At 43.2% G+C, this 27,129-nt stretch overlaps 1 protein-coding gene across 5 annotated transcripts in view; it reads left to right on the top strand.

The window, feature by feature from the left end:
* IL1RAPL2 (interleukin 1 receptor accessory protein like 2) overlaps nucleotides 1-27,129 on the top strand; it is a 484,356-nt gene that overhangs the window by 12,777 nt on the left and 444,450 nt on the right. For 3 of the 5 annotated variants that reach the window (XM_083422319.1, XM_083422315.1, XM_083422316.1), the window contains exon 2: nucleotides 12,549-12,649. Coding sequence is in view for 4 of the 5 variants with exons in the window: in XM_083422315.1 (XP_083278441.1) it covers nucleotides 12,568-12,649 (82 nt within the window). In the remaining variant the exon portion in view is untranslated. Of the gene's footprint in view, nucleotides 1-10,211; nucleotides 10,306-12,546; nucleotides 12,650-16,456; nucleotides 16,617-27,129 lie in introns of those variants that run through there. The other 2 variants (XM_083422314.1, XM_083422318.1) reach the window with 2 other exon arrangements.

Here is a 27,129-nt window from a genome sequence, read left to right on the forward strand (position 1 = left end):
AACCTTTCCTGATAGGGGGATTGCTCCTTCCCCTTGATCATTTGGCTTGCTCTTTTCTGAACTCTACAATTTCCAACTCTACAATATCCTGTTTAAGTTAATTGGCTGAAGAACTGTATTGCAAAATCTGGAGAATTATGAATTTCCTAGGATGGCTGTGCTTCAGTTGGCGTGTTCAGGAAATTGTGAATTAGGTAGGTTTGCCTATAAATGCGAATTGAATCAAATTTCCGCTCTGCCCCTACCTACTGATGTTCCATACAGTTGTATGAAAGGAAGGCTACTGTGGTTTACACATTTCTGTGGCTAATACCTTCCCTAATTGGAGCAACTTTCTGACATCTCACACTTCCAGTCGGTATCGGGTTTATGAATGCATGAAGTTCAAATAATTGAAAATTGTGTAGGGGCTTGTACTGCTATTTTTAAAAAATATTAATATCATACAGCACTGTGACTTAAATGGTTTCTCTCTCCCCCCCTTCCAATTTGTAAATGCACTAAAAATGGGCCCATAACTGTTCTCTGTCCAACATTACATAGAAATATCTAGGATAAAACCAGACTTTGCATTTTTGCAATGATATTAAATGTGCTGTTAACATCAGGAACAAGGCTGTCAAAAATAGCAATAATTTTAATGGGATTAAAAAAAATTATTTTAAGGAACACTTGAAATATTCCCTAATAAGGCTTGAACAGGGCTTTACCCTGATAAAAGAAATTCTGTCGTACTGCTGGACTATAGTACTGTTCCATATATGTACCATTTTTTATATTGAGGTTTCACATTATTTTTTGAGGTGGAACTGTAATTGGATTTAGCAGTGAAATATGGTTCTTTTTGCCATTTCCAGGAGTGAAGAATCTGTCCCCCCCCCCCGAGATGTTGTTTGGCTCCAACTCCCTTCATCCCTGACCATAGGAGCTAATTCCAAGGGGCCATAACATAATTGTGGGAGCTGGACACCCATAATGTCAATCAGCAAAGCCAGAGAGAGCCAGCCAGCCTCTGCAGCGCTGCCTCTGAGAGAGAAGCAGCTCAGCTCCACCCTCCATCTCTCTGCCTCCGAGTCTGAGCCCCTCCCCACAGAAAAGGGTGCCTTGCTGGCTGTGGAGAGGAGGAGGAAGAGGAGCCGGCGGCGCCAGCCACCGCACACAACACGGACGTGATACATCACACACACAAGCCTGCATGTAGTGTGTGTGACATCACATGCAGAATATGCAACATCACATCACATTTTGGGGGGAGTCCCAAAACGTGATGTTGTGTGTTGTGCATGCGACATCATACGCACAACATCCAGGTGTGTGCATATGATGTCACACGTCTGCATTATGGAGGTGGGCAGCCACAATCCTGAAGGCAAGATGATGCCCCTGCCCCTGACTATTGACTCTGCTTGTTGGGAGTGATGGGAGTGCAGGGACATCTGGAGGACCACAGGATCAGGGAGTCAAATGTTCTTTTTAATAATAATTTTAATTAAATTTTCTGTTTTACAATTTCAGATAAACATTTTACAAACTTTAAAATATCCAATAACTTCCCTTCTTCTCTTTCCACGGTTCATTTTACATATCCTACATCCCTGCATTTTCTACTATAACCATTCAAATCAATTTTCCACTTTTACACCCAAAAATTATTTACTCTGTTGAATTTATCTTAACGCTGCCAGCATTTTCAACTGTACGCAGTTATTTTCCACATACTCAATAAATGTTTTCCAGTCTTCTTTAAATGTATGTTCTTCTTGCTCTCTTATTCTATCAGTGGCGGAGCTTCATGCTCAGGCACCGGGGGGCAGAGAGCAGGCAGAGGTGTGGCTGGTGTGCATCCTGGGGGGCATGGCGCACTGCCTGTGGGGGCATGGCGTCCAGCATGTGTGTGGGGGCAGCCGCGATGGCACTCCACCGAGATCATGCTGCTGGAGCCAGTGCGCTCCCCTGCCCCCTCTTCCTCCGCCACTGTATTCTATGTGTTAAATCTGCAAGTTGTGCATATTCTGTCCATTTAAGTTGCCAATCCTCTTTGGTTGGGACCTTGCTCACGTTCCTTTTTGGGCTAACAAAAAACGGGCCACAGTTGTTGCATACATAAATAAGTTTTTCTGACACTTGGGATATCAGTCTTGATGATCCCCAGCGAAAAGGGCTCTGTTTTTTTGGGAAAGTAATTCCGAACATTTTTTTCACTTCATTATAAACTATTTTCCAATATACTTTTACTTTTTTACAGGTCCATCATATGTGAAAGAACATTCCATCCACCTCTTTACACTTCCAACACTTATCTGATTCTGTCTTGTAAATCTTAGCCAACCTACTCAGTGTTAAGTACCATCTATGAATCATTTTCAAATAGTTTTCTTTTCAAGACTGTAAGGATACACTGGGCACAAAACATAGGGTATAACATGGGAAAAACTGTGGAAAGAGAATTTAAAATTTATGGCATGCAGTTCACTAAAAGAAAATTATATGAAAATGATGTATAGATGGTATTTAACGCCATTAAAACTTACTAGGATGTATAAAAATTCATCTAACCTATGTTGGAAATGTAAAGATAAAGAAGGTACGTTTTTTCATATGTGGTGGACGTGTAAAAAGGTGAGGGGCTTCTGGGAAATGAAATACAATGAAATGAAAAAAAATGTTTAAAAATACGTTTGTTAAAAATCCAGAGGCCTTTTTACTAGGAATATTAGGAGATGTTTAAAGTGCCAAAGAAGCAAAAGAGACTATTTATGTGTGCGACCACAGCTGCCAGAATGCTACTTGCCCAGAAGTGGAAAGAAGAGAACGTCCCAACGAAAGAAGAATGGAAGAATAAGATGATAGACAATGCAGAAATGGCTAAATTAACCGTGAAGGTCAGGCACCAAGATGAAGGAAAACTTAATCAATAATGGAATTATTTTTAATAGATTACTTTAAAGAGCACCGTAAAACTGTGGAAACACTAGCAGGATTGTTGTAACATTTATGAACTGAAGGTAAAATTAGGATGTGAAAAAGAATTTGAAATTAAGTGAAGAAAAATAATTAGATGCAAAGAAAATAAAAGGGGGAGAGGGAAATGGGGGGGGTCAATCAACGTAAATTTGGAAATGATATGTTAAGAAAAATTGTTGTTACTAGAAAATTTGAAAATATTTTTTTTTTAAATCAAATATTCTTTCAATGAATAACATGCTGTAAATTTCAAGTCACTTTTCCAAAGTTTCTCCCAGAGGTTGCAATCTATATTGTGTCCTATATCTATTGCCCAGTGTGTCATTGAAGCTTTAACAAGCTCGTCTTTGTTTCCCATTCTAATAATAATCGTTTCCCATTCCCATTCTAATTATACATTTTAGACAAAAGTTTTTCTTTGTTTTGCAATTGAATTGTGAGCTTTGGTTCAAAAAACCACCCAGTTTGGCCTGGCTCAGAACCTGGTGCACAGCCCTTACAGTCCTCTTCTGCTTCTAGCTACTCTAACATCAGGCAGATTGAGGAAATCCTGGGCCCTTTCTGGCCAGAAATAAAAAGCAAGAAATGGGGTTGATTGTGCACAGGAAAGCAGAGCTATTTCAGTCTGAACATTTGACTCCCCAGAATGGATTGTATTGGACAATGCAGACATCCTAGATTTAGAGCAGTGGTTCTCAACCTGTGGGTCCCCAGATGTTGTTGGACTACAACTCCCATCATCCCTGAGGTCCCCCCCTCTGTAAAATCCAGCAGTTCCCTGTAAGTCGACCATTGTCTGTCCATATTAACGCTTTTAATTGTAATTTCTTCAATGGGAGAAAGCCATAAATGTGTTTTTCTTTCCAGCAGATTTTTATATTTCTCCGAAACTCCGTGCAGACTCTTCCTAAGAATGGGGTTCATAAAACTCTTACATATTTTTTGCCTTCCCATACCAAAGGCATGTGTGCCAGCCGAATTTTAAATCATGACCCTCTAAATCAGCCTTTCTCAACCAGTGGGTCCCCAGATGTTGTTGGACTGCAACTCCCATCACCCCTAGCTAGCAAGGCCAGAGCTCAGGGGTGATGGGAGTTGTAGTCCAACAACATCTGGGGACCCACAGGTTGAGAACCACTGCTCTAAATCTAGGATGTCTGCATTGTACAATGCAATCCATTCTGGGGAGTCAAATGTTCAGATTGAAATAGCTCTGCTTTCCTGTGCACAATCAACCCCATTTGTTGCTTTTTGTTTCTGGCCAGAAAGGGCCCAGGAATTCCTCAATCTGCCTGATGTTAGAGTAGCTAGAAGCAGAAGAGGACTGTTAGGGCTGTGCACCAGGTTCTGCTGAAGTCCAAACTGAGCCAGGCCAAATCTGGGTGGTTTTGAGATCCACCCAACTTGTTTGGAGACAGTTTTGGATTAGGCCAGCTGAGGTCTGGGCGTCTTGGAGTGTGGCAAAGCACAAACTGGCTGCCACATCTGATAGAGCAGAGAAAGAAACAAGAGCACAGAATGGTGTGGGTGTGCACCCCCAGCACTTACCCTATCAGTATAGGGGAAAAGGCACCTACATCAGTTACAGAGAGAAGCTCTTTGCACCTCTCCTTTGTTCAGAACAGAAAGGAAGTTGGATGTCCAATCCTGGCATCCAATGAAATTGTCTTCCTGACATCACTGTGAACGATGTCATTTAGCGGCAACACACTGCCCCCTTTTTTTGTTTGCAGAGGTCATGTGTATTTATTCAGGTTGAAAGAATGAACTGCAATGGCTCTTTAAGTGCTGCTAAGAGTCCTGCTGTAGACTTGGGTATAACCCTGTTCAGTTAATCTGTTGCATTATAAACACCTATGTGCACCCTGAACCTGCAGTGAAGGTTCCCTGGATAGTGCATGTTAAAATGTGATCATATAATGTAATGTATATTCATAGCTATGCTTTCATGGCAGAGTGGAGGGGGATCTTGACACTGGGCTGACTTCCTCAGCAGCAGGCACATACTTGTCACCTCTAGTTCAGCTTTCGCTTTCTCACTTTCCCTTCTAAAGTCAGGGGCAAGGCTTTCATTGAGCGTAATGCAGCTGGATTGCACCCTAAAGCCACATAACACAAAGCCTTGGGATATACTCTGCTTAGCTGTGATTCTGTTGTCATGTGAATTTTATTTTATTTTATTTTTTTGCAATTCCTTAACTGCAGGAAACCAACAGTGAAATCTGTTGCATCCAATAAATTAATCTCCATCACATTATAATGTGTAGCCTTAATTACAGGTACGTGTCAGTGTTGCTAAGCGTCAGCCCCCAGTATTTGTTAATGTTATTACAACATATATATGTAAATGCCAGGCTTGCTGGAGGCGAAAGAGGAACGTAGGTGTCAAACCATTCCAAAATCAAACTCTGTTTTACCCAGGGATAGCAGCATCATGGGATTCTTAGTGCATTTATTGACTGGCGGAGGGAGGCAATCATTCAAAATCACAGTGACATTTTGAGAACTGAAACCAGGCAGGGTTAAATTATTTTCATTTATTTCTGACAAGTACTTTTTGAAAAAACGACTGATTTGCAAGAAATTTTGCTAACCTCATTCTGAGATGTGTGCTTTAAAAGACTGTTTAGAAATTGTTTTTGCAGACTTCCTTGTAAAGTTTTTATTTCTGGTGTGTGTGAGAGAGATTGCCCCAATTTTTATTTCACTTCTGAAAAATGCACACTTCATTTTAAAGACAGAGGATCATTATTTTCCAAATTTGAGGTTCTGGAGTTTAACAGCACTGGGATGGTGTGGTGGACAGAGTGTTGGACAAAGACCTCACCAGCCATGATGCCGAGATGTTGACTCTGGACTAACTCCCAGTCTAACTCACTTTACACAATAAAAGTCTTATTGCTTAGATTAAATTCTAACACTTGCTAGATCCAGGGATTAGAGGGTTCTGGCACCCACAAACTCATACCATTATACTGCAGACTTTAATTGGCCTGCCATGCCTAATATTTCTACAAATAAGTGTGTATGTGTGTGTGTATGTGTGTGTGTGTGTGTCATAATGCTTACTCTAGAATCCATAAAGAAGGAATACCTGGACAGTGGCACTCTTCCTCTCTTTTAGCTGAACTACTATTAGGGTCTTGAAAGTGGCCACCTTTAGCTTTAGGAAACATCACCCTTGGGGCCCCAGTCCACATTCTGGATCAAGGCCCCATACCAGTTTTCTGTTAAAAATTATTCCCACCCCAGCTTCTTTGCACCAACTGATGCCATTTGGCTCCTTGTTGAATACACATTGTTTGTAAGCAAATGCTCATAGGACTTTATTTGTAGGCACGCATTCCTATGAACACTTGCTTTGGAGTATGAAAGCCATATGTTCTACTTAACAGAGAACGACCCTCTATTTGAAGGACAGTTCAGTCCAAGTCTCGTTTAAAGTTAAAGAACCCTAAGGAGGGGGAACAGGAGGGGCTTTGAAGTTGCCCATCAACAGCGGCAACAACTCTGGGCAGCAGAGTAACCTGACACACAGGTCACCTGGTCACATTAAATTATACTACTTTGCCCAAAAGCTTAGCATATGCAAATCTCTTTTGGTGAAGTATAAGAGGCTGCCCTTCTGTTCTAGAGTATAGGATCATCTTGCATCATGTGCCTGGCGAAAAGCGATTCTGTAATAATGCTTAATGGGTACTTGTATTTTGGTGGGTAGCTTGTCTTTCCTTCTACCTATAGTACCATTTGAAATGTCCCCACTGAGTGTGCCTTTCTAGTAGCGGGTGGGATTCTGGGATGGCTACTGAGATACCCTTCTAGCTAGGATGGGGATTACAGGAGCTTTAGGGTGGAGCTCCTTTTTAAACAAGCATGCTTTCTGCACATTTAGGTACTTGGTGGTGGGACGACAGGAAGAAAAGACGAGGTCGCATTCCTAACCCATTTTCCTGCATTTCTAACCCCATTTAACAAATGTGGTAGGAATGACTTCTAAGTAGATCTTAGTACATGTCCAACATGGTGTAGACCCATTGATATTAATTGGCTTTCAATTGATTGATTGATTATATTTTATCCGACTTTTTCTCTCTCCAAGGAGCTCCTCATTTAATCTGTACAACAACTCTATGATGTAGGTTAGGCTGAGAGGCAGCGACTGGCCTAAGGTCACAGGCTTTATGGCTGAGTGGGGATTGAGGTCCCAGTTTCCTATGTCCTAGTCTGACACTGTACACCACACTTACTCTCCAAGGACTGAATTTCAGTGGGTCTCCTCAGAGTATGCTGGATACAACCCTAACTTAGTCCATTTGAACTCAATAGGACTCAATTCTGATCAGACATTTATATGATCGTGCTGTAATGCACCATGGAAGTTACCTGTCTCTATCTGAAGAGAGCAAAGCGGGGAAAGTAATTTGCAAAGCTACACTTGAAAATCATCCTAGCATAACATCATCATTACAATTATCTGTCATAAGATTTAGTTCAATTACTTTAAGGGAAAAAAACCCGCTCTCTTGTCAAGATGGCCCTTCTTGTACTGGGATTTGATACTCCGAGGAAAGGTTAAGAACTCCCCCCCCCCCAGCATACTAATTCCTTCATTAACCATTGTCGGACAGCTTTCACATCTCATAATTTTCCCAGTTTCCTTTTGGTTCTCTAGTGCTCTAACCCCAGGGAACCAGAAAGCATTGAGTGCTCAAGGGAACAAAAACTTCAGGAATACGAAGCGCTGCATATTTATAGCCCATAATATGGAAGGGAAGAAAGAATCTTTAAAATGTACATGGTAATTTTGAAATAATTGAATAAGCAGAGTAATCGCTATCATGTAAGTGATTATACACAGCCTTTTACATTCGCTTTGCAGAGTGGTATGCTGGTACTAAGATGCTTAGGGTGGGAAAGAGGGGGGTGGAGTGGAAGTTGTCTTATAATAAAGATTCCACTTGAAATGTTGATGGGGAGTGGGAAGAAAAATGCAGCAGAGACCCCTCTTTTCTGGGAACACTGCATTCTTTCTAAGTGGTTATCCATGTCCTCATTCTTTGAGTCCAGTGGGATGCCCAGGGGGCAGAGGAATCTGCTTTAGACCAAGTCAGACCGATGGCCCATCCATCCAGCTCAGTATTGTCCACACCAGGCGTGGGAAATATATGGCCTTCCAGATCTTGACAAACAACAACTCCCATCACCCCTGGCCATTGGCAATGCTCAGGGGTGCCGACGGGCCCCAGATCATGGGTGCCCAGTGTCGTCAACATAACATGACATCACCCCTGGAAGTGATGTCAGAGGCCCTGTGAGGTCTAGGATGCCAATTTTAAGGCCCTTGGACATCGTGTCCAAGGCCCCCTGAGGCCTCAGACAGGACCTGGAAGTCACATCCAAAGCCCCACAGAGCAGGTACTGAACACCCACAACAAAATTTTGTGGGTGCCCGGGCCCCCAGGGCTCCCTGGAGTTGGTGCCTGTGGCCATTCTCCTGTCAGCCTTTGCAAGCACAGCCAGTGGCCATAGGTGATTTATTTATTTATTATTTATTGAATTTATATACCGCCCTATACCTGGAGGTCTCAGGGTGGTTGTAGTTCAGCAACATCTGGAGGACCAAAGTTTCTCACACATGGTCTGCACTAACTGGTAGTGGCTCTCCAGAATTTCAGTTAAGCCTTACCTGGAGATTTCATCAAGCCTTACCTGGAGATACCTGGTATTCGACCTGGAACCGTCTGCATGCATAGCCAGTGGTCCACTACTGAACTACAGCCCTTCCCCTCTAGCCTTATAGCAGGGAACAACCTGTGGTGTTCCAGATGTTGTTGGACTCCAAATCCCATCATCCCTGGGTTCATGTTGGCTGGGAGTGGCTTCTGGAGTCCAACAACATCTGGAGGGCTCACAGTCCTTGCTCAACAGCATGGGGAGGAGTCACATCTCTAGTCCCTTGGTCTAAAGATACACAGGACCTCCTTAAGCAAGTCTGGGCAGTGCCTGGAAAGGTGGCTCATGCTCAACCCTGAGCTGGTTACAGACATGGCATCCTCAATGATGAGTCAGATACTCCACAGGTTGAAGACTGTGAGGAACTGAAGAGCCTCTGCAAGCCTTCAGATGAGAAGTTGAAGCCATCCCACAGCTCCTGAGAATACTGGTGCACAAAGATTCTGGTCCTGACTAAAGAACATCAACATAGCATATATCTAAGTATCCAAAGTCATGATGCTACTCAGGAGTAAAGGGTGTACTTGTGAATAATGGGTCCATTTATGACTAAGCAATCACTGGAACTCATTCACTCCCAACAACTGTGATCTAGGAGGCCTGATTATACAAGATTTTCCTCTAGAGTCATCCACTTGCTGGAGGAAAAAACCCAGGTCTCTGACTCCTTGCACCTGATTCCTAGTTTTGGTCCTTGGTTGTGTTGTAATCTGCTGAGTCCCCTATTGACTGTGGACTATTGCCTGATTCTGTCGCATCACCAGTGCTGAAGTAGCATTGTGAGAGGTGTCTTCTTGTCATTCACTTCAAGCATCCAAATGCCTTAGGCAATTGAATGTTATGCAGAACCAGATGCCTGTGACTAGCTTCTGAGTCTGCACTGTCAGTTGCATGATGGTGACTTCTTCTGGACTATAGGAACTATTCATCGTGTTAAAAAGTGGGTATCCTCAAGTTGGGCCCAGGGGTGGAGGAAGAGGGGTGTGGAGGGTACGGTTGGTGCGGTCCACCCTGGGTGTCACCACTGAGGTGGGTGACAATATGCCGGGCAGCACTCACTGCAGGGCCTGCAGCATGCCCAAGCCACATATCTCTCTTGGCAGAGACGCAGTGGCTTGGGCACATGCAGGCTCCACGCTGCCCAAATGGTCCGTCCACTGTCTCCCCCCCATCTGTAGGGTGGCTGAGTGGGAGGAGGCAGGCAGACTCCGGAGGCCCCACAGTGCGCCCTGCCCCATGGGTGGCTCACCCCACCCCTGGGTGAGCCGCCCCAGGTGCCTGAGCGGCTTCCTCTGCCGCTGGTTGGGCCAACCTGAAATTTTTGGGAACAAATCTTCCATTGCTCACTTGTCTCTCTCATTTCTTCTCTGGTTCTGCTGTGGAGAAGTTTAGGTTGTACACTCATGCATTGCAAAGTACCATGGGCGTCAATAGTGCAATATAAGTAATGATGCTTCCTGAAACCAGTTCTATTTCTGTCCCTTGCTGTTCAGAAAACTATTTTTTCCCCTTTTTCTTTTTAAGAAGAGGTGTGTTTGGTGATTACCCCTACATCTGTGAAACTCCTTCTCAGTTGTCTCATCTAAGTGCAAAGCACCGTGTTTTGAGGTAGGATCTCATAGACAGGATTAAGGAGGCGTTGGGATAATTTTAACTCTATAGACATGATGGGTATACAATTTATGCTGTTCATTTTTGTAGGCTGCAGTGTTAGTGTTGTTAACAAGCAGAGGCAGTTTAGAAACCGAAATGAGCAAACCCAAGAGAGTGGCTAACTGCAGGTGTTAAAATCCTGAGTAAGATATTGAAGGTGTCCTGACCCAATACAAATATGTCCTTTTCCAGAGGATTTGCAAAATAGGGGATCTAAAAGCAATATAGTGGTACCTCAGGTTAAGTACTTAATTCGTCCCGGAGGTCCGTTCTTAACCTGAAACTGTTCTTAACCTGAAGCACCACTTTAGCTAATGGGGCCTCCTGCTGCCACCGCGCCGCCGGAGCACAAATTCTGTTCTCATCCTGAAGCAAAGTTCTTAACCTGAAGCACTATTTCTGGGTTAGCAGAGTCTGTAACCTGAAGCGTATGTAACCTGAAGCGTATGTAACCTGAGGTACCATTGTACTGTATATTGATTGCATGTACAACTGGAAGGCAGGAAAGCACTGTGGTGAGTGAGCAGTGGTGAAGTGTGGGCAGATAGAGTTGTATGTGCCAAAGGGATAGGGGAGAAATTTGGTCCAGTTCACATTTTAATGTGAAACCCTCTAATTTGCACTTCCTGGAACAATGTATGAACTAAAAGGCAGCTGTCCTTCTGAATTCACCCATCTCTGAAATTTAGCAGTGAGGTTCTCCAACCAAACAATGTTTTTAGAAACATATTTATTGTGGGAATGCATGCTTAAAAATGCATATATTCGTGAAAGTAACATAGAAAAATGCATTATATTGCAGAAAACTGCTTGCAAATTTGTGTTTATTAGGGAAAATTGCATACAATAATTTGTATAGTAGGAGAAATTTGCACTACTGTACCGATGTATTTTCATGAAGATTTTTTTCCATTGCACATTAATATGGAAATGTGGAGAACTGAATTTAAGACTGGGGGTGGGGGGAGAAAAACAGAGATAATGAGCTGAGTCACTACGGAAGGGCTACTGATGTAAAAGCAAAGTGAGGGAGGGATCGCTCCATCTTTCACTTGAGCACAGATTCAGACTTGTAACAGTGAGATCCTAACCATGCCTACTCAGAAGTAAGTCCTGCTGAATTTCTTGGGGTTTATCTCAAGTGAGTAGGGTTAGCGTGGCTGCTTAAATAACTAGCTTCAGCCATTGTACCAGAGAGGAAGCTTTAGTGGACATATTTTAATAGCTTTAGTTTCAATGTGATTTTTTTTTTGGGGGGGGGACTTTACACTACTTAGAGATCTTTGAAATATTAATCATAGAATTGGAAGGGACCACAAACATCATCTAGTCCAATACCCATCCAATGCAATGCAGGAATCCACCTGGGACTCAACCCATGATTCTGAGATTAAGAGTCTCATGCTCTACTGATAAGTGCATTTAAGTAATAATAGAGAGGAATAAATGTATTGACTAGATATTTGTATGTGTGTGTGTCTTTGGGTGGCTACAAAAGAGAAAAATAATCACCCGAAAGGGAACAAAGGCACCAATTCACATATTCTAATAGCTATAGATGTCAATTTAAGAGTAACTATAATTTAAATGAAGGGACACGGGTGGCGCTGTGGGTTAAACCACAGAGCCTAGGGCTTGCCAATCAGAAGGTCGGCGGTTCAAATCCCTGCGACGGGGTGAGCTCCCATTGCTCGGTCCCAGCTTCTGCCCACCTAGCAGTTCAAAAGCATGTCAAAGTGCAAGTAGATAAATAGGTACCGCTCCGGCGGGAAAGTAAACGGCGTTTCCGTGCGCTGCTCTGGTTCGCCAGAAGCGGCTTAGCAATGCTGGCCACATGACCCGGAAGCTGTACGCTGGCTCCCTCGGCCAACAAAGCGAGATGAGCGCCGCAACCCCAGAGTTGGCCACGACTGGCCTAATGGTCAGGGGTCCCTTTACCTTTATAATTTAAATAAAAATGCATCCTGTTGTAGAGAAGTGGTCATCTAATTGCTAACTGCAGACAGGAAACTTCAAAGACCCAAGTCTGCTCTCTTTTCTTAGTTGTTTTTTTTTAAAAAATAATAAAAACATGTCAACCAGATTTGGACCCAAACAACCCTTCAAGCATGAGGCTGCCCTCTGCAAAACTGATCACATGGACACTCAGTATGTGTGGTGCTTGGATAAGGACCTTATATATCATGTTTGTATTTCAGCTGCCAAAGGGACTCCAAGATGAAGCCGTCCATCTTCTTGTTCCTTGTGAGTTGCAGTGTATTCAGCGCTGATGTGAAGCTGGTGTCGAAGAGAAATTCGGGTAAGTTCCAGAAAGGTGCTTCCAGTAACCTTGTTGAGCCATTCTGCTGTGCATTCTTTAGCTGTATAGTATGGGTTTGCTGAGGCTTGCCTAGGCACATGAAGGACAAAATTCAGCAAAGGGTGGTTCTTTAAAATATAGTCAGTGTTCTGCTAAAAGTATTAGGTTTAAAAAGAAGGTGTTATTTTAAAAGCCTTAAATGGTGACAAGTAATAGAGGTGCTGTTATTTCAGTGTCCTCAATACTAACGATAACTGAATGACTGATTCATATATTCCTTTTGGAAGGAATGCTAAAGAGCTTTGTTAAGTGGGGCTCTTTGCAAAGTGCTTCTTTTTCTTCAAAAAGCACCTTCGTTTCTTTGCAAAAATGTGTTTGGCAAAATAGCTCACATCTAAGCAGGTGTAGTTCCACAGCAGCTGCTAAGAATGCACTTTCAGATGTAGTGTATCAGTTGCAAATGTCAATGTCAGATATAGAGTGCTTTGGACCACGGGATTTGTGTGTGTTGGAAACAATCAGGGTTATTATTTGTTTTATTTATAGAAAAATAATTGTATACTGCTATGTCATTTAGGAAAAAAAATCGAAGTGTTTTAAAGTAATGAAATATAAAACCACACAATAAAACTATTAAAAAGTTATTAGAAAGTTAAAGACAGACATAAGTGACAAGCCTGTGTCATTTGTTGATGAAATGAAAGAGCAGAATCTGCATCAAATCTGGCACAGAAACATTTCGTAACCCCAAATAACTATGCTGTTATTTTAAAATACTTAAAGTACTATGGAAATTTTAATTCATTTTTGAAAACCACTATTGCTGGGAAGATGTTCTTTCTAGAACAGGGGTCACCAATCCTTTTCAACTAGCGGGCACATTTTGAATCTTGAGTTAGTGCTGGGGTTGCTAGTCACAAGATGGCTGCCACAGAGGGAGCATAGCATAACACAAAATGGCTGCAAAGGCAAGTGTCGTATAATATGGAAAAAGAAGAAGAAGAAGAAGAAGAAGAAGAGAGAACCACCCCCAATAAGCTTCTGCCATTTATAGGAAGTCAACTAGGTCCTTATCATAGAGTTCACACACATAAGCACTGATGCTATTGGTGTTGCTTTCTGTCAGGAACTGGTGGGACGCTGATGAGCATGCTCTGGGGGATGGAGGGCTGGAGTCTGACTCAGGAGAGGGGGTCAGTGATTTCTGGGGACCTGTACCAGCCAGGAAGCAAGAATCAGAGGCAGGGGAAGCTTCAGAGCTGGAGGGTGGAGCACAGGATGGGTTGGAAGGGGATGAGGAAGAGGCAGGTCAGGCAAGTGAAGGGCCAGCGCTTCCTCACCCTCTCCTGCACCACTGCCTCCCAGAATCAGGAGGGGGTTGAAAAGGGAGTTTTTTGTGCAGACACAGTCTCTGGCTGCATGCGTGCAACCCGTTGGGGGGAAGGTACATAAACTGGTGCAGGGCCCCTGTTGCTGCAACTGCTCCAGAGAGCATGGATCTGTGAATTGCTGCCTATGATGCTAGATTGGTGTGCGTAAATATCCAGAACTGTAGAAGCGACTGTATTATCTTTGTCAATAAATACTTACCTATCTGCCATCTGCATTCCTTTGGCTGGGAAGCACCCTTGACACTATAATAGAATTGAAGAGTTGCAAGGGACCATGAGGGTCATCTAGTCCAACACCCTGCAATGCAGGAATCTTTTTGCCCAGTGTGAAGCTTGAACCCACAACCCTGAGATTAAGAGTGGTTCTACCAACTGAGCTATATCTAACAACAAGAGGAAACATTCCTCCATACCAGGAAAAATATGCAAGGTAGCCACACTACTCTCATTTTACATAAATTGCTTAGAAGGTACCGGCACATTTTGCTTCATAACTTTCTTTTGTCCGTTCTAGAAGGGCTAGGCACTTCCTTTTTTTTTTTTTTTAATGCAAGTTCAGAGTCTAGGGCACTTGCCCAGGAGAAACCTTCATGGGCAACATGCTCTCCACAGGCACTGGGTTGGTGACCTCTGTTCTAGGAAGACACCTCGGCAGTGGACCCCAATGTTTTCTGGAATGCTTCTCCACATAAAGGCCTACACAGAGCCTTAGATCATCGGAGGCCCTTCTCTGTGTGCTTTCTCTGAGGGAGTGTTGGAGGATGAAGGGGGAAGGGCTTCTCGGTTGTGGCTTCCTGTTTGTGGAATGTCATTGCTAGCAAGGTCCATCTAGTACCTTTACTGACATTTTGTTTGGTGCCCGATTAGAACTATTCTTTTCATGGACTATGATGGTGATTATGTCTGCTGTTAGTGTGCTGCTGAAGCTTTCTGCTGCTGCTATTGGGGTGGGTGTTACTTTCTGAATCTTTCATGAAATGGCATGTTTTATGTAAATGTGTTTTACTTGCGTCTATGTCTATGTTGCGGGTTATTTGAAGATCTTCTATGTAATTAACAAGTGACTAACAAGCTTAATCATAATAATATACATTTTTGCCAATGTATTTTTTTATAACAATAGTTTGATGGCCAAGGAAATGCAACAACCATTTTTAAGCATCCCTTGTGAAATTTGCCCATGTGTAATATAATGGTTTGCTAGAATACAAGTGATTTCTTGTTCGGGATTCTTCTTTCTCCAGTATTAAAGGCTTGATCTTGCCAACCTCTATAGAAAATATTTGGTGCTAAGATAGTTGTGCTTTGTGTAACGCAGGAGTAAAATAGTTACATATTGTACAATGCTAAAGTAAGCAAATTATGAAAGTAGTTCAAACCCCTTTCCTTAATGCTGCTTAGATGTGTGTGGGGTGCTTCTTTTGTTGCAATTGTACAAGTGTAAGTGTGTGTGCATGTGTGCTACTTGGTAGTGAATTCATATTGCCTATGAGTAGCAATTTAGCAAGTAACATATGGCACAATCAGAGCTCTGATCTCTTAATGATATGCGAGTAAGATGTGCAACTTGGCTAGAGTTGTATCTCTGTATAAGTACTGACCTTATTTCAAGGTGCATTACAGAAGAGTAAATAATGTCTTTTCTCCCTGGTGGTGCAGATTGAAAGGACCCCCCACCCCTAACATTGCATTTCACAAGCAAAGACATGCTTTCGTTACTATCTCTGAGCCCAAGCTCTGCATATAGGAAAGTTTCATTTGTGTAATAGGTGACATCTTGGGTCTATTGATCAATGCAGACTTCCTAGCAACTTTTTTTAAAGGGTTGCCACCTGAAGCAAAGCTATTGATGTTTCTTTCGATAATGTCATGCGCTAAATGGATTTTCTATGTTTCTCAGATTTTAAGGCTGCTCCTTGAAGCATAACTTGTGACTGTGTCCTTTTCAAAAGAAGGATGTCGCACACAGAGCCTTGTCTCCAAATTGCTCAGTGGCACGCGCTGGGAGGATTTGCTCTAATTTGCCATGTTGAGGCTTGTATTGGGGAGAAACGAACACCTAGGAAAACTGTTCAGAGGACACAATTTTGCAACAAGCTAAGAGGATGGAATCAATCATCTTCCCCAGTAAAGGAATACACTTATCAAGCCACATTTGTGTTCTTCAGTCTGAAGCTTAAAGGGTGACATTCAACTAAATTTTACTTGGGGATATAACCATCAAAATTAACGAATATGACTATGTTAGATCCATTAATTTCAGTAGGCCTATTCTGAGTTAAGCTTAGTTGAATGCCACCTAATATATATTTACATGCATATGTTTGTAAATATTTTTAACCTATAGTTAAAAGTTACAGGATTTCAGCAGGAAGCTGTGGGACATGCACCAATGTACAGCCTGAAACTTTTGCAGGTGCAAACAGTATTGGATTGTGGAGACTTCCGGGGGAGGAAATGGTGGATTGGCTGTCTTTCTATCGGCTCTCCACTGACAGAAGATAATTACGTGGTGATCGATGGTAATCAGGCTGAAGTTCTGACTATCAAATCACTCTGTGATAAAGAGTGATCGAGTGAGTAACCTCAAATGCTCTGATCAAAGCCGTTTTCTGCTGTTGGCACCTGGGGGGATTAGAGGGGGCCTAAAATGAGCTGGCGAGCCGAGGGACTGACATTGCATCCAAACGCCACACAAGATCCCTTTGATTTGCACCCTCTCTTTCTTAAACACTTTTGAGACAAGATAACTCTGTGATGTAGAGAGAAATGAAATTTCACAATCGGAAATCTTGCTGTTCTCTGCTGTCTGCACCTAGGGGCTTCAGAAGGGGTTGGAATGAGCTGGCGAGCAGAGGACCTGACATGGTGCCCAAGCACTACAAGAAAAAACTGTCTTGGGGAGATTTATCTGTCTGCTGGTGAAAATCTATAATTGGAAATCCTGCAAAAACTACCTTTTGTCACTAAGAATAATAAAGGAAAATTGGTTGTTAAAGTGTCTAAGCAAGAGCAGAAAACTGGATTTAGGGTTGGCAATAAAGATTAAATAGGTGAGGTGACCCCTTGTGTGAAAAATATTTATTTCTTTTTATTCTTTTTTTTGGGGGGGGGGGGGGATGGCGCTGATAAACTGAAAGTAAATTACTCTCTATTATGCCAATAAAGGCTGAATGAATGAATTACTTTCTGTTGGAAAAAAATATCTTACTTTGACCGTGACTGTATTCTTCAAGTGGAACAACAGAAACTCTCAGTATGGCAAAGGTATTTTGAATCTTTCGGTGACTATTGGGATTGTTCAGCAGTTGAAGGCTGAACAATGAAAAGTGATCAGATCAACATTTGATAAATCAGAGAGAGATGAAATGGAAAACGGAGGTGGAGACTATCTAGAGACTTCAGACCAAATTGATGAAAAACTGGCGGAATTGGATGGGGAACAGTAAAATGGGAGAAAGCAGATGGTGAAATGGAAATGCCTTCCATTCAAGAGTTTAGAGGAGAAGGAGAGGATGGAATCATAGATGCAGAGAAAGAGATGATGGAAATGAGAGGGGGGGGGGAAACTTTGGAAAAACTTCAAATGTAGCATTCTACATATGATTTGGAGTGAATTCAGAGAACAATGCTATTAAATTCATGAAACTATCTCTGGGGGAGAACAAAAGTGGGAGGTCCTAGAGGAGGAGATCTGGGTACTATCGTAAACACAACAGAAAATGAAAAACAAAAGGAAGTGGATTTTGAGCATATAGAAGTGAGCTCATATAATGAAGAAAATGACCCCCCCCCCTCAATATGTGATCACAGTGAAGAGATTTTTACATGAACGAAAGAATTTATTATTACCCAGTATGGATGAATGGCGCTGGGAATTAATGAAGGCAAAGTTAATTACCAATAATAATAACAATTTGGGAATCCCTCTTGGACTTTTTGTGGGGAAAGAGAAATTAATGATTCTGAGACACTGACTCTAAAGAAATGTTGTTTAACAGAAAGTGGAGAAGGTAGCTATTAACATGGACTGAATGTTTTAAATAATCTTTTTTTTTATGTAACCGCAGATGGAAAACTGGAAGTCTTTTGTTATCTATCTCTAATGTTTCTTTTCCTCTTGTCTTTTTACATATCTTCTTCTTCTTCTTTTTTGTTCTCTCTCTCTCTCTCTCTCTCTCTCTCTCTCTCCTTTTTGTTTTGTTTTTGGAGCCCTGTGTTTGTTAAGGTCCATGGATTAAGGTCCATGGATTAAGTATTCATGAGAATGGTGGATGGAGGGCCCTGAGTGGGAGACAGGAAGTGTTGGTCTCCTAGGGTGAGGTGCTGGGAGGGGCTGCTACCTTCTGTATGTGGTGGGGGCTGAAAATTGCCTCCAGAAGAGGACTCTGTATTCTACTTGTTCTGCTTGTAGTTTTTGTAGCTGTTACCTTATTGTATGGTGGAAATCTTTAATAATAAAAAAGTATTAAAACAAAAACAAACAAAAAAACTGGAATTCTTTAGCTGTTTTTTAAATTTACATTAGTTTTCTGTATCTTACTGTAGTGTTAAAAAACTTTAATAAAAATCTTAACATACAAAAGAAAGAAAGAAAGAAACTGGAATTGCGTATATCACCCAATACTAGGATGAGCAGGGCTGCCCCAAGACATTTTGACACCTGAGGCAAACCACAAAATGGTGTTTCCCCCACCAGGGAAGAAAGGGTGAATGGAGATCAGGAACAAGGTGGGGAATAAAGATATACATGGCGAACAAGAAGGTAAATGAAAACCTACATTGGGAACAAGTGGTTGGAATCAAATCAACCTTGCTCAGTGGTTGAACTGGGGATCAAAGGCTGTTTGGGGTGGGGGTGGGGCCCACTGTGAATCATGACAAGCGGGTGCAGACCCCAAGTGACCCCTCTGCCGGGGGTGGGGAGAGGAGGCCAGCAGTATAGCCTGTATGCTGAGAGCTCACTGAGGATTGGAGGCACTGGGATGGGCGCTCCAAGGAGGTGATAGATCCAGCCTCCAAGCAATGTGTCACAGCTGTTGCTGCTTCTTGGACAATAGTAGTAGTGGGCATTGCATTCCTTGGAGACCAGATCTGCTGCCCTGTATATCCTGTCACCCGAGCTGGTTGCCTCACTCTGCCTCCTGAGTGGACCACTCACAATATAAAACATATCTGGAAGGGCCCAGAATTGGCTAGCTTGCCCCGAGCGGTTGCCTGTACACTGTGGCCAGTTGTCACTCAGTAAAGGATCCTTAACATTCATCCAGTATCATGTAACCCACAGGTAACTAAAGAGGCGCCTTCAAGATGCTGTTATATTACAGTTTCCTTAATCCCTGACCATGGATCATGCTGTTGGGGCTGATGGTAGTCGGAGTCAAACAGCATCTGGAGTTAAACACTGCCTACCCTCTCTGTAACCCATGTGTTGACAAAAAATATCCGTAGAGTGCTGAGCAGCCGTGGTATTTCTGGCAGATTCAACAGCCTCTGGCTGGCTATGGAAAAGAAATGGATGACTTCACCGGAACACAACAGGGTGCTTTCCTACTGCTTTGTCACGAGAGCGATGAACAGTGTAAAGGAGGTCTTTGTTGACCAATGACAAAATTGGGAAACAGGGGAGTCTTTATTGGGTGGCGATGTGTTAAGCAGGCCAGAATGGGTTTCTGTTTTCCCTCATGATGTATGGTGAGGCTGAGATTAATTAATTTGATGAACTCCTAAATACCTAGCGTCAGACGGTTGTTTATAAAATTGCCATGGGCATTGGTGCTTCCATTGCCAAAATTGCACCACCTGCGCACAGGAGAGCATATCATTAGAATGAGAGCAGGATGGACCCCCAAGGCTTGCAGGTGTACAAAAGCACTTTTTAATAATGACCAAAAAAAGAAAAAGAAAAAAAAGAAAAAAGAGGAGCAGGGAATCCCCCCTCCCAAATAGCTCAGTGAGGGCTGAGTGTGCTCAATTGCCACTGAACGTTAACCGACTCCTTGGGAGCTGGGCGGGGAAAAGGGGAAGGGGGACGAAAAGAAGCCGCTGGAATTCAGGGCACTCTGTACTGCAACATTTTGTTGCTGCTCCCACTTGTTTCTATAACAATGCACATAAGTAAAACAGAGTTCATAAGCCACCCTGTGGGTCTCTAAGTGGCCTAGGCATGGACAACTTTTTTCCTCTTTTCTTTTGCTTCTTATGTTGCTTCTTATGAAGAAAAACAACACCCAGGAACATACTGTGAGGAACTGGTTTTCCAAGCTGGTGGTTTGGAAGTTTGAGTCTTATCACCACAGGGACCACTAACCTCTTGAGGCCTGTGGGCCCATTGGTACACCAAGAAAGCTGTTGTGGGCAACGCACGCACGCACACATGCGTGTGCACACACACAGCAGCTAAGCACATACTGCAACCTATTCTAGTGGCTACAGTGGAATGTTTCTTACAAGCCTATTCTTGATGTATATGGAGGAAATTCTGTGGCTAGTAGGGAAGGCACCTGTGGCTGCATATGCAGCTGCAGGTACCACACTGATAACCACTGTACTTCCAGGTCACAGCCTGACCTATGGCATGTGGTGCCTCCATATAAATACGTGGAACCCTCCCCCCTATATTTAGCATGACAGTATCTATGCTTTGGAACTCTCTGCTTATTGACATCAGGCCTTCCCTGTCCTGTTTTCAGTGCTGTCCTGGACTGGTTGGACGCAGGGGAATGGTGGGAGACACCAGCTGGGGAACCCCCATGGGAAGAAGTCTCAGAGTCCAGGGAGTGGTGGTGGGGACAACAAACAGTGGTCTCAGGGAGAAGGTGAGGAAGAGGAGGTGTTGGTAACAGAGGTAAACAGTTCAGTGAGCTGGAAGAGGCTGGGGCAGGGCACAGTTCAGACTGTGAGAAAGAAGTGGGGCCAGGAGACAGGCAGGCTGCTGAAGACAGTGGCGTAGCGTGGGTTGTCAGCACCCGGGGCAAGGCAAGTAATTTGCGCCCCCTAACCCGGGGCAAGGCAAGTAATTTGCGCCCCCCCCCCGCTGCACTTTCCCTCCCCCAGATAGTCCCTCGCTCTCTCTCCGCACCGCACCGCACCGCACCGCACCGCACGCCTGGCACCCTCCCCTCCACAGTGGGCGGTGGAGTGAGAGAGAGTGAGTGCAGTGAGAGAGAGTGAGTGAGCCAGGTAGGGGCAGCGAGCTGAGTGTGAGCGCGCCCCCCCCCAGATGTTGCGCCTGGTGCGGCCGGCCCCCCCTGCACCCCCCACACTACGCCACTGGCTGAAGAAGCCAGGGACTCTCGCTCCTGCTGCTGCATTATCATGTGACTGAGGGCACAGCAATGTGTTTGGTTTTGAGAAGGCATGGTGGGGCAGCCCTCAGGGAAGTTGGCTCTTCTTAGGCTTTCACCTTCCACACAAATACACTCCAAACCCACATTGATATGTATGTGTCTGCTTAACTATGCACTTTATTTGGATGTGTAAGAGGATTCTTGAGTACAGATGAAGGGGGCAAGTGCACTGTTGCCATTTGCAGGTGCTTTTAAACTTCTGCTTCAAGAAATGAATGCCATATATGCAACGGTCACAGTTTGACAATAATTATTCCTGCTTGGCATGTTAACTCTTAGTGTTTTCGAAATGATTGAGATCCTCAATGAATGGCTTGGCCTGCGGGCAATTTTCACCAGGAAAAGCAGAGTTCTGATTTATCTGGGGTGGGGGAAATTGGCCTTTCACATGCTAGCTTAATTTTTTAAAAAATAAAAAAGTATGTTACTGTGAATGCTTTATGCACCGACCGTAATATTATTTAAAGCTAATCTGGGATTTAAGCAGTGGGAGACATGAAACCCTTTCTTTTTAAGATTTATGTAATTCTTCAAAGCCACTCTGGGTTCTTGAACAAATAATTAAACATGTTTATAGGAATGTTAACAATACCTCCCCAAGATCCTAGGCAGAAATCTCTGTAGTCAATAAAGTGGAACAACTCAGTTTAAGCTCTTGCTGATTAAATGTGGTGGTGGACCTTTATTTCTCTGCAGAAAGTAAACACTGCTTCCACTTTCCACTTGGCTCATTGCTAGCACAATTCTGTCTTGGTTGCATTTGAAGCCTCAGGGTACACTTGTACTACAAATAAAACACACATGCACTCAGTCCCTGAGATCCCATCTTTAGTGTGTAAACCCTTGCAAAGGTTTGACAAATGTCACCTGTCCTATTTAGGTTAGGGTTGAGTTTCCAGTCAGCACTGAACCAGTGATCTTTGGAGCTTAAAACGTAAGGTCTCTCTCAAGAGGCATAAGGTCAGGTAGCTGCATCTTCATCAGGCTCTTGGGTCTATTGAGCAGCAAAGTGAACTCATTATTAAATCAGAAGGGTGTCATCTTAACGCGTCACCCCAAAAAGAAAATGCAGTCGTTAAAAGAAGAACAGAAGAGCATGCAGATTTACATATGCTAATTTATAGATGCAAATTAAGACATAATTTCTGTAATTTAAAGAGAAATAGGGCACCTCTCGCTGTCACTGTCAGACCCTCTAAGTGTCCCTATTTGCTAGAGACAGTCCTGGATTTACAGCCGTCCTGGTTTCTGATTTGATCCCAGAATGTCCCAGTTTTCCTTAGGACATTTCTGTTTTCATTGGAGAAATGTTGGAGGGTGTGGAGATATTCAACCCCCCAAGCCATCTGAAGCCAGCCCTGTATAGGGAATGTTTTTTGATGTTTAATGTTTTATTATGTTTTTATATATGTTGGAAGCTGCCCAGAGTGCCTGAAGCAACCCAGTCAGATGGGTGGGGTATAAATGTAATAATAATAATAATAATAATAATAATAATAATAATAATGAAATAGGATGACTCTATTTTCATTGGAGAAGTGCTGGAACGTATGCACTGTTGATGAGCAGCTTCAGGGCCTCTCCTATTCTGCCTTCTTTGAGCTTTCCCCTTTGAACTGGACTAGGACTTGGCAGCCATTGCAGTTGAGGGCTGTCCTCTGTAAATCAGGAACACTTGGCTGCCCTGTCAGTCAGTCTTTCCTTACAATGCAGCCTCCAGAACATTCAGTTGCCACGTGATAGTCCAGTTTGCATTTCAATATAACCTAACATGTTGTGCAATTAAGCTACTTTCCCTGCAGATCTTCAGACCTTGGGGAATGCTTTGTTCTGATTTGATGGGCCAGAGAAGACTCAGACTGAGACAATTCATGTTTGTTTTAAGGGATGCAGTGGGTTGGTCTGCAGATGTAACTGGACTCCAAGCCCCAGCGAGTGTGTTCAATGGGAGGGATGATAGGAGTTTTAGTCCAGCAAAATCTGGAGGGCTGAAGATCTCCCATTCCTGCAAATTAGGAAGGTGCCTTACATTGAGTCAGGCCTCTTGGGCCATCCTAGCTCAGCACTGTTTGCATTGACATGCAGTAGCTCTCTAGGGTTACAGACAGGTGTATTCTCAGCTCTACCTTGGGATGCTGGGTATTGAACCATGGACCTTCAGCTTAATGGTATGAACATGGAAGAACAGTGCAGTTATTGGACTGTAATATCTCTATTCAAAATGGCATCTGTAATTTTTAGGCAAATCTGAGGCCTTCAGTGAAAAAAATCTCCCTCCAGAATGGAACTTCTATGTAGGTCAACGCAACTCTTATTAACAGTGACTCAGCAACCCATTACTTACAGACTTTCGCTCTTCCTTTAGGAGTGATCAAATCTGCTCATTACTGCTCTGCTTTACTTTTTGTCGGGAAATGTTTTGGCCCAACATTAAACAGTTCTCTGCATTTGGCAAACCAGAGCACAGCCACCAGATTCACTAGAATCAGTGAATGGCTCAAGAAGACCTGGGATTAATTCATTTGTTTTGTTTAATAGAATTAGATTAATTTGGGGTTGGGGAACCTGCAGCCATCCGAATGTTGCACTCCAACTCCTATCAGTCCAAACCATTGACCCTTTGGAGTTGGAGTCCAGCAACATCTGGACGGCCACAGGTTCTCCATCCCAGAATTTTGTATCCCACCTTTGCTCCACCATGAAACTCAAATAAGGATTATCCACACTTACTTTTGCCCCACTCTTTCCTGGCACTGGTCTTTGCTTTAAAGCTCCATGTCCGAGCACTATTCTTTTTTTTGCCCCAGAGCTTCCCCCACAAAAACCCGCTCTTTAAATCTGAAATGCAACAAATGGCAATAGGAGTTTTCTGCAGATTTCTGTTTTTTCTGATTGAGCTTTAAAGAGTGGGTTTTTGTGGGGAAAGTGTGCTTGGACACGCCTGGACACAGAGCTTTAAAGCATGCACTATGCCTTGAAAGTATGGAGGAGAGGTATTATTAAACCCTAAGTGTGGTGGTCTCCCATCCAGTCACTAACCACCCCTAGACCTGCTTAGGTCCAGCATCACCTGATTTCAGACCCTGGTGCAATCCTTGGGTTTGAGACACAAAGAAACCCATCATTACACATGGCTGCCGTATAAGACTGCTCACCTTTGTGGTTGTGGCCGGGGATCTGGGCTCTCACCGTGATCCAGCTCAAGGGTGGGGAGTTGATGTCCCCCTCACACCAATCACTGGCTGTGTCTGGCCCACCCGGCCAATCTATGCGAGCATGGGGTGTGGCCGTGTGTGTTTTAAACCATGGCACGGCCAGGGGGCTACCCTCTCCCAACCCACCTGCCTTCTTTTTAAGCTTTGGTATAACACGACCTTGCTATGGACAAAAGCCAGCCGCCTTATTGGGACTGGATAGGAATTTTTCCACTTGGTGAATTGGCACATTAGGTTTTCATCTACCTTGTAGCAATTGACACAACTTTGTAAAGTTAGGCATTGGGTAAGCCTTTGTTTGAGGGAGGGGAGGTTGTAGCCTCTGCCTGCACTTCCTCGTTAAGGGTATCCTGTTAAAGGGATTGGGGTGTGTGGATCCTGCCTGGAGTCCAAACATGGGCTAGGGCCATGCCACGACCCCAATGGGGACCGCTTGGGGTGCCCCTATTTGATGTAAGTCTTAGGGCTTCCCCTTCTGGTGGTTTACCCTTAATTCGACTCCCTGCAGACAGGCAGGAGTCAAGATAATACCCTTGCTTCAACCAATGCCTAAGCCAAAATGCTCACATCTGCAGCCAATAAAGTTGTGGCATGTTTTAGCCAATTAACCTAAATACTTGCGTTTCTGTGTTATTAATCAATAAGGAACTGCGGGGCATGGGGCCTTGGCACGCAATATATAGTTTATCCCCCTGCTTGTAGCTGTGTCTTGGACCAGTTAAAGGGGGTATGTACATATTTGACCTGAAGAGAGGAGCTTATTTTGACATTGATTTTATTACTGAAGTTGGCATCAACTTAATTGTGAACAAGGTCATGGCTGCTTTGCTATAGGTGACCTTAAAACAAGGTGTGTACTTCAACTGTTCTCCCCCCGCCCCCATCTTGATATTTTATTAAGGATTTTCTTGTTTTACAGAAGTAAGTGTAATGCCTCGTATTTTTTTTCTTCCCATGTAACATTTTTACAAATCCATTTCATTTGTTGAGGCATTAGGGGGAGAAGAAGAAAAAAAGAAAAAAAGAAAGGGGGTGGAGAGAGGGAAGATGGAAGGGGGTGGGGTCGGGTGGCGGTGTTTCTATTATGTTTAATGTATGTAGAGTTTGGTGTCAGCGTTGCTTGTGTTGTTCACTTGTGTTCCTTTGGTGGTGAGAGAGGTTGGGGTTGGCCATGGTGATTGTTTGCTTGTGATTGGCTGTGGTGATCTTTGTTTTCGTGTGTGAGTGAGGTGGGTGGGTGTTTTGGATCAGGTTAGACATATTGATTTGTATGCTGTTGGTGGATTATTGTCATTGTCCTGTTGGGCTGTGTATGTGATAAAGCTGTTCTTTTGCAGATTTTTTTTTTAAAGCTAAGGAGTAAACTCTACACAAATCAAGAGTGGAGTCCCTAAGGCAATTGGATGGTGCCATGTATGTCTCCTTCCAGCAACTCCTGCAGCCAAGCTAGTGCCAAATGTATTGCTCTGCTTTCCTCTGGATCACATCCATGAGGCTGAGAGGGTGTCTTGTAGTCTGGGCAGCCCAGGACCTCCAGACACACTGCACAGGCTTTTGCCCTGGGGGAGGTCACTTTGGTGCTGCTAAGACAGCAGTTTGACTCCGGAGCTGCACTCCGGAGCTGCACTGTCTCTTAAAACAGATGGATGCCAACAGCATCTGAAGAACATGGATGTTCTAGAAATTTTGTAGCAATTTTTTAAGTTCATCCTCTTGTACTTGTTCCCTTTGTTTCATTCTTCTGCTGTGTGTCACAGCCCCCCAGAAGACATCATTTCTTCCCTAGCAACTCTTTATTCCTCCATGGAGATACCAACGTGACATTTTGAGAACAGTGAATCTATACACAACTTCTCCCCCTTCTTTCCTCCTCTCAACAAATATTTCCTCTTTTTTTTCAGATGGTTTCTTTGTGCAAAGTAGCCTTGTTCGTTCAGGGTTTGGCTTATACTGGGCAATGAATGTTCTTGCTTGAGATTCTGGTCACGAAATCTAATAACCCTCTAAATTAGTCACCATTAAACAGAATCATGGCTTAGTTTGCTTTCTTTTTGCATCATCCCATACCAGATTGATGATGTTTTTAAGAGCACATCCTTAAGGGGCTATTAGTTTATGCAAAAATAAAATTCCCTCTTCTAGATCTAAAAATATTTCCTAACAACCTAAACAAAATTTAAGGAGTTGAAAATTACCTTTTAGAGCTCCCTGTTGGAAGGCACAGCACGAGTACTAAATTATCCCCATAATTACACCAGTAATAATGCACAACCTTCATGCACACAATAAGACCCTTAAAGGAGATCTGACTTTTACAAGTATATTATACCTTAGTGTGCCTAATGCAAGACAACCCCAACAGCCGGAATGAGATGCTCTTTCACTGCAAAACAGAAAAATATATTTAAGTAAATATCTTTCTGATATATATATATATATATATATATATATATATATATATGAATGAGAGACACCTGGTTCCTCCTGCTCCTTTTACCTGTAAACTATTTTTGACAGCAGCTAGG

The sequence above is a fragment of the Podarcis tiliguerta genome (genome assembly GCF_965153285.1).
Source record: "Podarcis tiliguerta genome assembly, chromosome: Z".
Taxonomy (NCBI): Eukaryota; Metazoa; Chordata; class Lepidosauria; order Squamata; family Lacertidae; genus Podarcis; species Podarcis tiliguerta.